The 15,531-nt window shown below is 44.7% G+C and overlaps 1 protein-coding gene across 1 annotated transcript in view; it reads right to left on the bottom strand.

Annotated features, from left to right (window-relative positions):
- Positions 1-8,321: 8,321 nt before the first annotated feature.
- Positions 8,322-15,531, bottom strand: part of PDLIM1 (PDZ and LIM domain 1) — a 53,349-nt gene continuing 46,139 nt past the window's right edge. The window contains exons 6-7 of the mRNA XM_003409219.4: positions 9,328-9,445; positions 8,322-8,859 (exon numbers count right to left, since the gene is read on the bottom strand). Coding sequence (XP_003409267.1) covers positions 8,673-8,859; positions 9,328-9,445 — 305 coding nt within the window. The 3' untranslated portion in view covers positions 8,322-8,672. The remainder of the gene's footprint in view (positions 8,860-9,327; positions 9,446-15,531) is intronic.

The following is a 15,531-nucleotide window of genomic DNA, read 5'->3' as shown; positions in this document are numbered from 1 at the left end:
AGCCCTAATACCAAAACCAGGTAAAGACACCACAAAAAAAAATAAATTACACACCTATATCCCTTAAGAACTTAGATGCAAAAATCCTCAACAAAATTCTAGCCAAGAGAATTCAACAACACATCAAAAAAATAATTCACCATGACCAACTGGGATTCATACCACGTATGCAGGGATGGTTCAACATTAGAAAAACAATTAATGTAATCCATCATACAAACAAAACAAAAGACAAGAACCACATGATTTTATCAATCAATGCAGAAAAGGCATTTGACAAAGTTCAACGCCCATTCATGATAAAAACTCTCAGCAAAATAGGAATAGAAGGAAAATTCCTCGACATAATAAAGGACACTTATACAAAGCCAACACCCAACATCATCCTAAATGGAGAGAGTCTGAAAGCATTTCCCTTGAGATCGGGAACCAGACAAGGAAGCTCTTTATCACCACTCTTATTCGATGTTGTGCTGGAGGTCCTAGCCAGAGCAATCAGGCTAGATACAGAAATAAAGCACATCCAGATTGGCAAGGAAGAAGTAAAAGTATCTCTGTTTGCAGATGACATGATCTTATACACAGAAAAACCTAAAGAATCCTCAAGAAAACTATTGAAACTAATAGAAGAGTTCAGCAGAGCATCAGGATACAAGATAAACAAAAAGCAGTTGGATTCCTCCACACCAACAAAAAGAACTTCCAAGAGGAAATCACAAATCAATACCATTTACAGTAGCCCCCAAGAAGATAAAATACTTAGGAATAAATCTTACCAGAGATGTAAAAGACCTACAGATAAAAACTACAAGACACTACTGCAAGAAACCAAAAGAGACCTACATAAGTGGAAAAACATACCTTGCTCATGGATATGAAGACTTAACGTTGTAAAAATGTCTATTCTACCAAAACCCATCTATAGATAAAATGCAATTCCAATCCAAATTCTGACGACATATTTTAACGAGATGAAGAAACAAATCACCAACCTAACATGGAAGGGAAATAGGCCCCGGATAAGTAAAGCACTGCTGAAAAAGAAGAACAAAGTGGGAGGCCTCACTCTACCTGATTTTAGAACTTATTATACCGCCACAGTAGTCAAAACAACCTGGTGCTGGTACAACAACAGATACATAGACCAATGGAACAGAATTCCGAATCCAGGCATAAATCCATCCATATGAGGAACTGATATTTGGCAAAGGCCCAAAGTCACTTAAATTGGGAAAAGACAGTCTTTTTAACAAATGGTGCTGGCATACCTGGATATTCACCTGCAAAAAAATGAAACAAGACCCATACCTCACACCATGCACAAAAATGAACTCAAAATGGATCAAAGACCTACATATAAAATCTAAAACAATAAAGATCATGGAAGAAAAAAATAGGGACAACACTAGGAGCCCTAATACATGGCATAAACTGTATATGAAACATTACTAACAATGCAGAAGAGAAATCAAATAACTAGCAGCTCCTAAAAATCAAACACCTATGCTCATCCAAAGACTTCACCAAAAGAGCAAAAAGATTACCTACAGACTGGGAAAAAGCTTTTAGCTATGACATTTCCGATCAGCGTCTGCTCTCTAAAATCTACATGATACTGCAAAAACTCAACTACAAAAAGACAAATAACCCAATTAAAAAATGGGCAAAGGATGAGGCGGGGCCAAGATGGCGGACTAGGTAGACGCTACCTTGGATCCCTCTTGCAACAAAGACTCGGAAAAACAAGTGAATCGATCACATACATAACAATCTACAAACCCTGAACAACAAACACAGATTTAGAGACGGAGAACGAACAAATATGGGGAAGCAGCAACTGTTTTCGGAGCCTGGAGCCAGCATCCCAGTCAGGTAACCTTGGCGCCGGGCTTAGGTCTGGGCCCAGGGGAACTGAACTCAAAAATCTTGTGATGGCGCAAACAAGGGGCACAGCCCTACTCCCCTGAACTGACCCCGGGAGGGGGCCCAACTGGTCTGCACGGGCGGCGTGGCGACGCGGCTGGTGGGAGAAGTCCCCGGGAGGCAGTGACTGGTTTTGGAGCCGGGAGTGCAGCAGCATCCCAGCTGGGGAACCTTGGCGCCGGGCATTTGACTGGGTGCTGTCACGGTGCAAGCACGGGGAGCAGCTCCACTCCCCTGAACTAACCCCGGGAGGGGGCCCAGCTGGTCCGCGAGGACGGCGCGGCGACGCGGCTGGCGGGACGAGAAGTCCCTGGGAGGGAGCGACTGATTTTGGAGTCGGGAGTGCACCGTCCCAGTAGGGGAACCTTGATGCTGGGCTTTGGACTGGCAGTGGAGGATCTGACCACGGCTTCAGCGGGCCAGACTCCCAGGGGGCAATCTCCACACAGCCAGCACACATAGGCGACACGCCCCTCGGGAATCTCAGATAAAATAGTCATTCCAAGCAAGACAAGCAACTTTGGCTATATTCCGAGGTGTTACTCTCCTATTTCTCTGAACCCTCCCCCACCCTTCCCAGGCAGCTTCATTAACATTGGAATTTCCTGAGCCAGAGGGAGAACAGCTCCGGCTCCTCGGCGGCTTTGCTTCCCCCCCCCCTTTTTTTTTGGTCTTTTCCTAACCCATTCTTCCAGCCTGAGAGAAGGAACCACAAAAAACCCAGGGACCAAAAATCCATCCCTAATTGGACTAAAAACACAGAAACAGCTACAGCCAAGCATATATGATCCAAATCTTGGACTTTCATCCTTACAGGGAACAAGGTGGCGGTTATAATCCAAAGGCAGTTCTGTTAGGGATCTGACTGCATTTTTTTTTAGCAGATTTTCTGGAAAAACAAGTTTCCCAGGTCTGATATCTCTGCTTATTCAACAGAGCCCTAACTGACCCACAACAGGGAACTGAGGGCTGAAGCTCCCCCCAGACCACCTAGCCTCTTGCCTTAGGGGTCTAAGGAGGGTGACACCTACCAATCAGTAGAGGTACTTGCACTGGGGGCCTAAGGTACAGCTGCAGTGCCCTCCCACCAAGGTGTTATAGGAATAGAGACACACCTACCTCACTGACACTTGGGGGAAGCCTGTCAGCATTCTGCCCCCCCGGAGGGTGAACCCCAGCTGCTAATAGAATCTGGTGCACACAACTATCACCACTACTTCTCGAGGTGGATAGGTGTTAGGGTGCAGCACACACTTGATGACCCAAAATCAGATTCTACTCAAGAATAGTGAATAGACTCAGGCATATATATCTGGCAACAGCCCAAACCAGCTGGTAATAGGTCATAAGTAAGTCAAGGGCTACAACAAACAAGACAGCACAATCTAGTAGCCCATCCACGTATATTGAAAAAAATGGGCAAAGGATATGAACAGACACTTCACTCAAGAAGACACTTAGGTAGCTAACAGATACATGAGGAAATGCTCAAGATCATTAGCCGTTAGAGAAATGCAAATCAAAACTACAATGAGATTCCATCTCACTCCAACAAGGCCGGCATTAATCCACAAAACACAAAATAATAAATGTTGGAGAGGTTGTGGAGAGACTAGAACACTTACACACTGGTGGTGGGAATATAAAATGGAACAACCACTTTGGAAATCAATATGGCACTTCCTTAAAAAACTAGAAATAGAACTACCATAAAAAAAAAAAAATAAAACAGCAATCCCATTCCTTGCAATATATCCTAGAGAAATGAGAACCTTTCCATGAACAGATATATGCACACCTATGTTCATTGCAGCACTGTTTACAACAGCAAAAAGATGGAAGCAACCAAGGTGCCCCTCAACAGATGAATGGATAAATGAATTATGGTATATTCACACAATGGAATATTACACATCAATAAAGAACAATGATGAATCTGTGAAACATTTCATAACATGGAGGAATCTGGAAGGCATTATGCTGAGTGAAATTAGTCAGTTGCAAAAGGACAAATATTGTATAAGACCACTATGATAAGAACTCGAGAAATAGTTTAAACAGAGAATATTCTTTGATGGTTATGAGGGGGGAGGGAGGGAGGCTGGGAGAGGGGTATTCACTAATTAGATAGTAGATAAGAACTATTTTAGGTGAAGGGAAAGATAACACACAATACAGGAGAGGTCAGCACAACTGGACTAAACCAAAAGCAAAGCAGTTTCCTGAATAAACTGAATGCTTCGAAGGCCAGCACTGCAGGGCCGGGGGTTTGGGAACCATTGTTTCAGGGTACATCTAAGTCAATTGGCATAATAAAATCTATTAAGAAAACATTTTGCATCCCACTCTGGAGAGCGGTGTCTGGGGTCTTAAACACTAGCAAGCAGCCATCTAAGATGCATCAATTGGTCTCAACCCATCTGAAGCAAAGGAGAATGAAGAACACCAAAGACACAAGGTAATTATAAGCCCAAGAGACAGAAAGGGCCACATAAACCAGAGACTACATTAGCCTGAGACCAGAAGAACTAGATGGTGCCTGGCTACAACCGATGACTGTCCTGACAGGGAACACAACAGAGAACCTCTGCGGGAGCAGGAGAGCAGTGGGATGCAGACCCTAAAGTCTCATAAAAAGACCAGGCTTAATGGTCTGACTGAAACTAGAATGACCCCAGAGGTCATGGCCCCCAGACCTTCTGTTAGCCCAAGACAGAAACCATTCCCCAAAGCCAACTCTTCAGACTGGACTATGGGATAGACAATGATACTGGTGAAGAATGAGCTTCTTGGATCAAGTAGACACAAGAGACTATGTTGGCATCTCCTGTCTGAAGGGGAGATGAGAGGGTAGAGGGGGTCAGAAGCTGGCTGAATGGACACAAAAAGAGAGTGGAGAGAAGGAGTGCGCTGTCTCATTAAGGGGAGAGCAACTAGGAGTATATAGCACGGTGTTTACAAATTTTTGTATCACAGTCCAACTTGATTTGTAAACTTTCACTTCAAGCACAATAAAAATTAAAAAATGAATAAATAAAGTAACATTTTACATATATATAAAATAATGGCACAGTAGTTAGGAGCTTGGCTGCTAACCAAAATGTTGGCAGTTCCAATCAACCAACCACTCCTTGGAAACCTAATGGGGCTGTTCTACTCTATCCTATAATGTCACTATGAGTCTGAATTGATTCTAGAGAAATGGGTTTCATTTTGGTTCATAAAGTAATCTGTATAAATACATACATACATATATATGTATATATTCATGTACCTATATATATAAAATTAAGACAGCACTCATTAGTCCAGACAACTGCTGATTCCCTCATTTGCATATGGAATTTTTATAGCTCATCTGTGGATAGAAAATAGTATAAAATAAGGAAACTGTCTCTTTTTTTCAGAAAGAATTAGAATTTCTATTTTGTTTTGTTCTCTGAACTCTCAGTTGGCTTGTATGCTATTAAGTGATGTTCAAGCAATTTGTTTGGGGTATAGGAGTTGTCTTGCAATTACTTTGCATAAAAGCATCAAGTGTAGTGTTGAAATACATTAAAGTTATTCGGCAATTTAAAAAAAAGAAAAAAGCTCATAATTCCAAACATTGTAGAGGCCGCAGCTGTCAGGGATGTTTCTGAAGCAAATGTCTGCAATGCATGCATGATTCCCAAGCTGCACATGAAACTGCATTATTGTGTGAGTTGTGCCATTCACAGCAAGGTAGTCAGAGGCAGTTGTTGTGAAGTCCAGGACAGAATAGCCCCACCCCGATTTAGACCTGCAGGTACTGCCCCACGACCTCCACCAAAATACATGTAAGGATTTGAGTCCTTAAAGGCTGGAGAAAAACTAACCTGAAAGAAAATCAAATTAAAATTATACTTAAAAAAAAAAGAAAAAGAAAGCATCAGCCTTAATTTAGCAGCTGAGCCCTTAGCCCTTAACCAAGAATTCCAAGTCTTAAGACATTAGACTATAAGATTTTGACACAAAACACCACAGTATCTTAAAAATAATTCTGGGACAAAAGCATGCATAAGAAATAGAGCCCAAAGAAAAGCTTTCTTGTTTTTATATACAGTAATAGCAATGAAAGAGAATTCTAGTGATATGATTTCAGAAAATAAACATGACTGAGTCACCAGGAGAAAAAGTTTGGAGGGTGGGACACTGGGAGTAATTACATTCTTCTGAACCCAATTTTTACAGTCTTACTAACACAATACAAGAGTTTAATCAAATTCAACTCCTTTACATGACACACTGTGTTTGGCACACTTGACCTAACTATACATCAGTTACTTAAATGTTTAACATTTTCTCCCACTATTTTAGGCCCTGGCCTCAAAGATCAGACTAGTAAGCAAGGGCCTGTCTCCTCAGGGACATCACGGCCAGGTCGTGCCCAGCCTGACGTGGCGGCCCACAGAGTCAGGTATTCAAGAATCCCAGCGGTTGTGGGGAGAGAAGATGCAGCTCTGTGAAACCCGGTGGGTAACAGGGGCTGAGCCTGCAGAATGTATCTGACATGCAGGCCTGCTCCAGCCAAGAGCACAGTTGGGGTGAAGGTCAGAGGTCAAGAAGGTCAGAGAGCAGCAAACCCTAACTCTGGGACCTCGAGAAGTCAGGAGCAAGACCCACAGGGAGTGTGGGGAGGAGCAACTGGGCAACCCCAAGGAAAGGCTAAGCATATGGTACCCCTGGGCTGTGGTCAGAGTGGGAACAAATTGGCTGAAAAGAAGCATCAGGAAAAGTTAATATGGGGTGATGGAAATAGTCATATCCTAATTGGGTGCATACAATAATCAAAACTCAAGGGAAAAGATCTGAATTTCATCTTACCTTAATAAAAAAGAATACTGTAAAATATAATCCCTAATAATCAACTGAATTGCAATACCCATACATACCCGTTGCCATTGAATTGGTTCCAACTCATAACGGCCCTATAAGACAGAATAGAACCGCCCCATAGGGTTTCCAAGGAGCAACTGGTGGATTCGAATTGCCAATCTTTTGGTTAGCAGCCGAGCTCTTAACCACTGCATTACCAGGGCTCCATCTGAATTGCAGTATTGTTGCCTACCTGTGAGTTATGGCAAAGCCAGTGTTCTAGAAACTTGCCTCTCCAAATGTGATTCATGGATCAGCAGTGTCAGTACCAGCCTGGGAGCCTCCGAGAAATGCAGGATCTCAGGCTTCACCTTAGGGTATCTTGTTAAAACGTAGATTGTGATTCAGTATATCTGGGGTGGAAATGCAAATTCTCAGCAGGGGATCAAACTAGAGTGAACCGGTTCAAAGCTCTGTTTTAAAGTAAGACCTAATTAACTTCAAAAAAAAAAAAACTTTAACATGAATGATTTTCTTCCTGAAAGGTTTCAGTTCAGGGTTTTGTGGCACTAGAACTGCTTGTGCCTAAACTATCAATGGTGTGTTCTAGTTTCAGAGATCTGTGGTGTGAAATCCCAGCACTACTGCCCAGCTAAAGTCTTTATACTACAGTAAGGACTGACAGGTTAGTCCCTTCATCAATAAAGGTCATACACTGTTCAAAAAAAAAAAACTGTTACCCGTGGTTTATTGGCTGGACTGCTCTGTCCACCTCTCTTAACAATTGCTTAGTCTCAGTCTCTGGCTGCTTTGGGCAAATGACTCCACTAGGAGTTAGTCATCAGCAGATGATCTACGGTGATCTCCAATCTAGACTCAGTCTAGACTGGGGTTCCCAGTCTCTTGTGAGCAGAAGGCATTTGCCAGTTCCCTGAGCTCTCTGCAGGTTTAGGACTGCTGGCCACAGTTCTGAGTCTGCTTCCCTTCACAAAGGAGACGGGTTGGGATGGCATCAACCAGTCTGGAAGGAGACTTAACACGGAAATATTTTAAGCTGACTGGTATAGTTCCTCACCTATTATTTGGGAAGCTTTCATTTCCTTGGATAAGAACAGCCAGATATAAAGAAAACAACATTTTATCAAAACATAACTGAGTATCTTATATTAACCGTAAACCCATAACCCATTGCTGTCCAGTCGATTCCGATTCATAGCTCTGTCCCTGTAGGACAGAGGAGAACTGTACCACAGGGTTTACAAGGACCGGCTGGTGGATTCGAACTGCTGACCTTTTGGTTAGCAGCTGTACCTCTTAACTGCTGCACCAACCAGGGCTCCAGGATCTTACATCAGCAGCAGAGAAAGATAATTGGAGCAAGTTTCAGAGACATATAAGAACACTGGCTGGTTCAGATGCCAGTTTTCTTAGACCTGGGGAAAAAATGCCTGCAAATCTCAGAGAAGTGGGAAACCCAAAACAAGTTTAGGGGCCTCAGAAGTCTCAGCAGGCTGAGGAAGGAAAAAGGACACATGGTCCCATGATAATAGACATCACACTGCTTCGGAGTCTGTAAATTTATTGAGTAAAAACAAAATCAACATCAGACATACTAAATTCAGTCTGGTTTAGATTTAGCCGATGTCCACTTGCAGCAGAGAACTGAGATGAGGACAAAACACAGTAATGCTGGCAAGGGGCATAAAACAAACAACCTCCTGTTAATTGTAAAAGCAGGCATCACAGGGCCATGTGAGTCGGTTAGCAAAGGCTGGGGCACTCCACAGTTAATGAGCGGGGAAAAAACCAAGAAAAGCACGGTGCTTTCAAGAGAGGAAAGGGCCAGAACACGTAGAGAACAAATTGCAGCAGGGGCTGGCTGGAGAGCAGCAGTCGGTGCGGACCCGCTGGGGTCACTTGGGGAACACAGCAACCACGTCATAGCCCTCGGGTGGCGTGACCCGCTCCCGGGCATGCTTTTCACAGTAGATTTGATCCTCCACGAAGAAATGGCCCTTCTGTTTCAGGTTGGTACCACAGTCGGTGCATACGTAACACTCAGGGTGGCGGTGCCGGTCCCGCAGCTTCACAAACACACCTCTGCAGGAGTGACAGAAGACAGAGGTTCATTAGTGACAAGCATCTACAGTGGCACCATGGTTCTGTACATCCTTTCTGGGGTGGGGACAGGACTCATTCAAGAGGTCCAAAGGGCAGTGCAGCACCTCCCTTCCTGGCCGCCATTCATAAAGGAGCTTCTCATTCCTGGGGTCCGGAGACATTATTCTGAAACCCCCCAGGAAGCCCTTCCTACTTTCACAGAGAGCCCTGCCTTTTCCATTTCACATGTCCATAACCTAAGGGCTCCAGGGCCAAGGGAGGCCTTTACCTCCTGACTCTGGGGCACAGGACCCACCTACCTGACCTCTCTCCTCCAATTTTCCAGGCAAGGTTTTTCCCCTTCACACCCAAAATGTACAACATCCAGCAATTTCTGCATCTTTATTTTTTTTTTATGATTTACCCAACCTGCAGGGCCTCCAAGGGCTGGGGGAGGCAGATACTCACACAATGCCCGTGCCACATTTGTCACACATAGGCAACTTCTGAGCATTTCCAATTGATGCAGCCACTTTGGTGACCGGAGCCTTAACACTTCTGAATCCTGAAGGCTTGTTGGGATCCCCTAAAGTGAAGAAATATGGGTGGGTCAGGAAGGGCAGAATTGAATAAGCATCATTTAGCTTTCAGAACCATGTAATGTTCAAGCAAAGTCATGAGCACTGGTGTCTATCAGACCTGACTCTTCTGTGTGATCCTGGGCAATTTACTTAACCTCTCTGGTCCTTGGTCTCCTTTTCTATAAAAAGGGGATCATTTTTCCCTTCACAGTTGTACAAAAAGATGAGAAAATCTACATAGGCCTTCCCACAGTACCTGGTGAGCCCTCAATAAATGGAAAGTTAATTAATATTACTAGAAGCCTAGGTGGTCCAAGCAATTTGCAACTGACTGCTATCCTAAAGGTTGGCAGTTTGAACCCACCTGGCATTTCCACGGAAGAAACACCTGGAGATCTGCTTCCACAGATTACAGCCAAGAAAATCCTATGGAATAATTCTACTCTGTAACATATGGGGTTGCCGTGAGTCGGGGGCCAACCCAGCAGCAGCTAACAACAACAACAACCTTATTATTACTACTATTACTGTATGTTCAGCTGGCTGTGCTTCCGTATCACTTATTTTTTTTACTGTGACGTAGTCTAGCAGAATTGTTATGTTCATCAGTATCTTAGCTATCAAATGCTGCTGTAACATAAATATCACAAGTGGATGGCTTTAACAAACAGAAATTTATTCTCTCATGGTTTAGGAGGCTAAAAGTCCGAATTCAGGGCACCAGTTCCCAGGGAATGCTTTCTCCCTCTCTTGGCTCTGGTAGAAGGTCCTTGTCATCAATCTTCCCCCTCGTCTAGGAGGTTCTCAGTGCAGGGACCCCAAGTCCAAAGGACACACTCTGCTTCCAGTGCTTCTTTCTTGGTAGCATGAGGTCCCTCTCCTCTCTGCTTCTCTTGTATCTCAAAAGAGATTGACTCAAGATACAACCTAACCCTGTAGATTGAGTCTTGCCTCATTAACATAACTGCCTCTCATCTTGCCTCATTAATATCATGGAGGTTAGAATTTACAAGACATGGGATAATGGTGGACAATTATTGGTGAACACACAATACTGGGAATCATGGCCTAGCCAAGCTGACACACATTTTTAAGGGACACAATTCAATCCGTAACAGTAAGCTATTTACACATGTCTCTCTGCTTGGACTGCAAATTACTTAAGCACTAGAACCTTGTTCCATTTACTTTTTAACGCCCCACGGAGCCTTGCACAGGGCTAGCAAATAACAAAGGCTTAATAAATATACGGATACGAATGACGAAATGCCATGACAATGCATGATGGTCTCTACCTTAGTCCAATACACTTTGGCCCAAAAAGCCAGAGAAGTCTCTACACGAGTGTTGGTTCTGGAAAGGCACCTGTGAGCAGCCCGGGCACCATGGGAGAGTTAGTGAAATCCACAGGCCAGGCCCTCCCCGAGACCTGCCAAACGCACATCACCAGGTGTGGGAGATTCTGTTCTCTATCCTTGGTTAAGATCCACTTCTTTACACTACTGCAGCTGTTCACTCAAATGTGATTGTTCTTCAGAATCATCTGGAGGGTTTGTTAAACCAGATTGCTGGGCTCACACCCAGAGTTTCTCATTCAGTGGGTCTCAGGTGGGGCCCGTGAACTGACATTTCTAAGAAGTTGCCAGCTGTTGCTGATGAAGCTGGTCCAGGAACTCCACAAGAGCAAAGAAATGGCTCTCTGTGTGAGGAGAGGGGGTAAGGAGAGGGCCATTCCATAACTGCAACCATGCTGGGCAGTCCTGGGGCTCTTGTCCTTTTAGAAAATGAATCTCTGTAAGTTGGCCAGTGCTTCTGAACAAAAAAAATTGAGAAACGTGTTCAGACAAGGGGCGTTTATCAATTCTTTTGGCTGGGTGTGGCAGGCTATATATTTTGTCCACAATTATCCATACCCTCCCTGCATTGCATGCTTCCTTCTAGGTTAGGTTCTCAACCCTCAGACATTTTTGTCCCTGTCAGGAACATTTCTGATTGTCACCACTGGTTGGGAGGGAGAGTGTTACTAGCATCTAGCAAGTAAAGGCCAGTTGTTGTTGTATGCCACTGAGCCAATTCCTACTCATAGGACAGAGTAGAACTGCCCCATAGGGTCTCCTAGGCTGTAACCTTTACAGGAGCAGATAGCCAGGCCTTTTCTCCCACAGAGCTGCTGGGTGGGTTTGAACCACTGACCTTTCAGTTAGCAGCTGAGAGCTTAAACACTGCACCACCAGGGCTCCTTGGTAAAGGCTAGAGATGCTGCTAAATAGCCTAAAAATGTACAGGATGGCCCCACAACAAAGGCTTATGTGACCTAAACTGTCAATAATACTGACTGCTGAGGCTGAGAAACCCTGCTCTAGGTGGAATATGCTTCCCCTTCTCACGTTGGGTTTGGTTACATGACTTGCTTTGGCCAACGGAATGTGAGCAGATGTAAGCCGTGTTCAGACAAAGGCACTAAAGGTACTTCTGTGCTTTGGCCCTGTCCCCATTGAGCTTCTGCCATGAAAACACAATGCCCCCAGAGAGAAACTCCTCCCTCTGCTTGGCTCCCAGAATGAGCCAAGCCCAGCCTGGCCAGGCCAGGCCACAGCTAACCAGTAGCTCTCATGGAACAGGAGCAAGAAATGCATTTGTTGTTTCAAGCCACTGTTAACTAATACAGTGTGAGAGTCATTTTAAACTAGAGTTTGGGCTACTTTTCTGGCTTATAGGGAGCAATAAGAGGGCAGCCTCCTCAAAACTTCCTTCATAATGTCACGGGGCTAAAGCAGCAACCTGGGCTTTTGGGGTTGTTTATCATATAACTCAGTCAGCAGAGAAGTAGCCAGGAAAAGGAAGGAAGTGCAAGAGTGTAGAAGGAGAAAAGCCAAGGAGGGATATGAGAGCCCCATTTGGTAGAAGGAGAATTCCCACCCCATTCTGGAATGAAAAGAAACAAACGCAAATAAATCTGGACCAGCTAGGGCAGATAAAGCCATCCTCACTAAGGCTTCTCCAGCCCCAACTCCCACCCTGCAGCGCCATCTGCTGGCACAACTTTTTCCTCATTTATTCGGCCAACATTGTGACTTCAAAGAAATGTCTCTTCTTCCTTCCCTCTCAACTATTGTTGTGTACTGTCCAGTCGATTCAAGCCCATAGCAAACCTATATGCCTTACAGGGTTTCCTAGGCTGTAATCTTTACAGGAGCAGATCATCAGGTCTTTTCTCTCATGGAGCCGCTGGTCGGTTCCAGCCACTACAACGGCTTTTTTCCCTCTCAACTTAAGGTAAAAATATTTGCTCTCTTCAGGGTCTGGGCAACTGCAAAAATTTCCAAATGCTCCTTCTCCAGTGTACCCTGCATCCCTCATCTTTCTGGGAAAAGTAAAAACAAGTTAAATAAAGCATAGCTTTTTTTTTTTTCTACCCATTCCACTGCTCAACAACCCTCCAAGGTTCCATACTGTCTAATCAGATCAAGTCATAGTCCTTAACTAGCACCTGATGGTGGTCCATGGTCTAACTCCAGACTGTCTGAGGGTCTTCCAGGAACCTTAAACACCAGCCACATGAGCCCAGATATTTCCTGAGCGGGTCTTCAGCTTCCTCACTCTGAGCTTCTCACGCATTCTTTTTTCTCAGTTCATGTGTCTCCTTCCACTTCTTAAAAGTCCCCTTCTCCCTTCAAATTTTGGAAGTTGGTCCAAAACAAGATGAAGTTTGAGGAACCCAGAGCTCTTCCTCTTAGTCCAGAGGTTAAATTTCATCCAAAAATGAGGAGACCCACGTTCAGTCTGTGCAGGTTTCTCACCAAACCCTGCAGCAGTGCTCTCTCGCCCTGCCAGGAGTTCACAGCAGCACTTGCTGGCCCCTGGTATTTCCCTTAACCAGCTCAGCTACCCTGGGAGGCCACCGTTATTAGCCTCACTTGACTTACACAAGGAGCCCTGGTGGTACAGTGGTTAAAGCACTTGGCTGTTAACCAAAAGGTCAGAGGTTGAAAGCCACCAGTGGCTCCATGGGAGAAAGATGTGGCAGTCTGGACCCGTAAAGATACAGCTTTGGAAACCTTAGGGAGCAGTTCTGCTCCATCCTATAGGGTTGCTATGAGTCAGAATAGACTCAACAGCAATGGGGTGACTTGTACAGAAACCAAGAGCAACCAGCCGAGGTCTCCTGGTGAGGCAGAGGCAGATCTGGAAGACAGTGCTCTTTCTACCTAGTAGGCCACACTGCTTTCTGACCCATAGGCCTTTTTGGATAACAGCAATCTTCCTCCCTCCTCGAATGCTTTCACTACATATACCAGCCACTGCCCTAAGCTTTGCAGATTCCATGTCAAATGAAAACAGGCATTCAGGTTCCCTCTCCAGAAAGCCCTCTCCACGTAGTAGATGTTTGAATTGGGATTTAACCTTTTCCCTTCAGTGAAAATTCAATGCAAGTACATACTAGGAGGTATGGGAGAGATTGCAAGATCCATCTCTCCTTTTTCCTTCTTTAGCAAAATCCTGATTTTCTTCGAGACACGAAGACATCCAGCCTAGGGGAAGAAGGCTAAAATTCCTAAAGTACCCCACAACTAAGTGTGGCCATGTGACTAAATTCTGCTCAATAAAATGTAAATATAATAGTGGTGTGGGACTTCTGGGAAGGAGGGAGAAAGCTGACTCATCTGGAATGGGGGAGTCCCTAATTTGCCCTTTCCCCCTTTTCCTCCTTCCTGATGCCTAAAAATGGGCATGATAGCTGGAGCTCCAGCTGCCAGCTAGGACCATGCAGAAACCCTGAGAATGAAAGCCATGGGCTGGGCTGATGGAGTGCAGGATGGAGCAGTCCAGGTCTTGATGAGGGTGGAGCTGCCAACCCCACCTCAGGGCAGCTCTGTGATCTTGGGCCTCAGGCTCCTGTCTGTGACCTAAGCGCATTCAACCAAATGAGCTCTGTGGTATCTGTTTACATCCTAGTTTGGACTGAGATGGACTGACTTTTTCTCTTATTTGACGGGTTTCACACCCGCTTACTCAGAGTAGAATAAGTTGTGGTTTCTTACATGTTTTGACAAAGCTCTCCTCCTCAGACTTGCCCCCTAGATTATTTGTCAGCCTGGCCTAATACTGGAACTTAATACAGACTGCGGTTCATTACTTCCTGTTATGGATTAAACTGTGTTCCCCCAAAATATGTGCTGGAAATTCTAACCCTTATACCTGTGGATGTAATCCTGTTCAAAAATAGGGTTTTCCTTGTTATATTAATTAGATCATACAAGAGTAAGGTGGGTTCTAAATCTAATTACTTCTGAGTTATAAAAACAGCAGATTAGAACAGAGACAGGTACCCACAGGGAAAGACAGGCACCATGGGGGATAGTCTACAAGCCAGGAAACCAATGAATGTCTGGGGTACAAGGAAGGAATCGACATGGCCAAGGCCCTGTTTTGGACTTTTAGCCTCCAGAACTTTGAAGAAAATAAATTTTTGTTCTTTAAAGCCAACCACTCGTGGTATTTGCATTACGGCAGCACTAAGAAACTAAGACACTTCCCCCCTGCAGAGGCACTACAAGCAAAGGGGAAATTGCTGATAGAACAGTATCTTTTTAGTGTAAAAGAAGCACTTTCTTCCTAGTTTCCTGTGGCTGTAAATTACCACTCTCTTTAAAGAACCTACAGAAATGGGGAGGAAGCCCAGGTGTTGGGTGTGTTCATATTGAAACTTCCAACTCAGAAAGACCTCCCCAGGAAGCCGAATCTGCAGCTGGGGCCTTTGAGGAGGGAGGTTACCCTTCCAGAGCGGGGGCACCTCAACTCTGACCCTCACTGGTTGTCCTGAACAATCAATCTCTTTCGAGCCTGGCTCAGACAGACTCTCCGACAGAATCACCAGGTGTCCCTCCGGGAAGCGCCAACTCTTTCTCCACAGGTGGGCACACTGGGGAGAAGAGAGGAAAGCAGCCCAAGGCAGGATTCCAGAGAAGCCAAAGAACCTCGGGGGAAAGGGACAGAATGTGGAGGGCTGGGAATCACAGATGACCAGCAGGGGGCGCAAAACCCAATTCTCCAGAGAAGTCATTTGCAGCAAGGCTCATGGTAGTCACCA

This window comes from Loxodonta africana, chromosome 16 (assembly GCF_030014295.1).
Source record: "Loxodonta africana isolate mLoxAfr1 chromosome 16, mLoxAfr1.hap2, whole genome shotgun sequence".
Lineage (NCBI taxonomy): Eukaryota > Metazoa > Chordata > Mammalia > Proboscidea > Elephantidae > Loxodonta > Loxodonta africana.
This window is presented reverse-complemented; position numbering and strand designations above follow the sequence as displayed.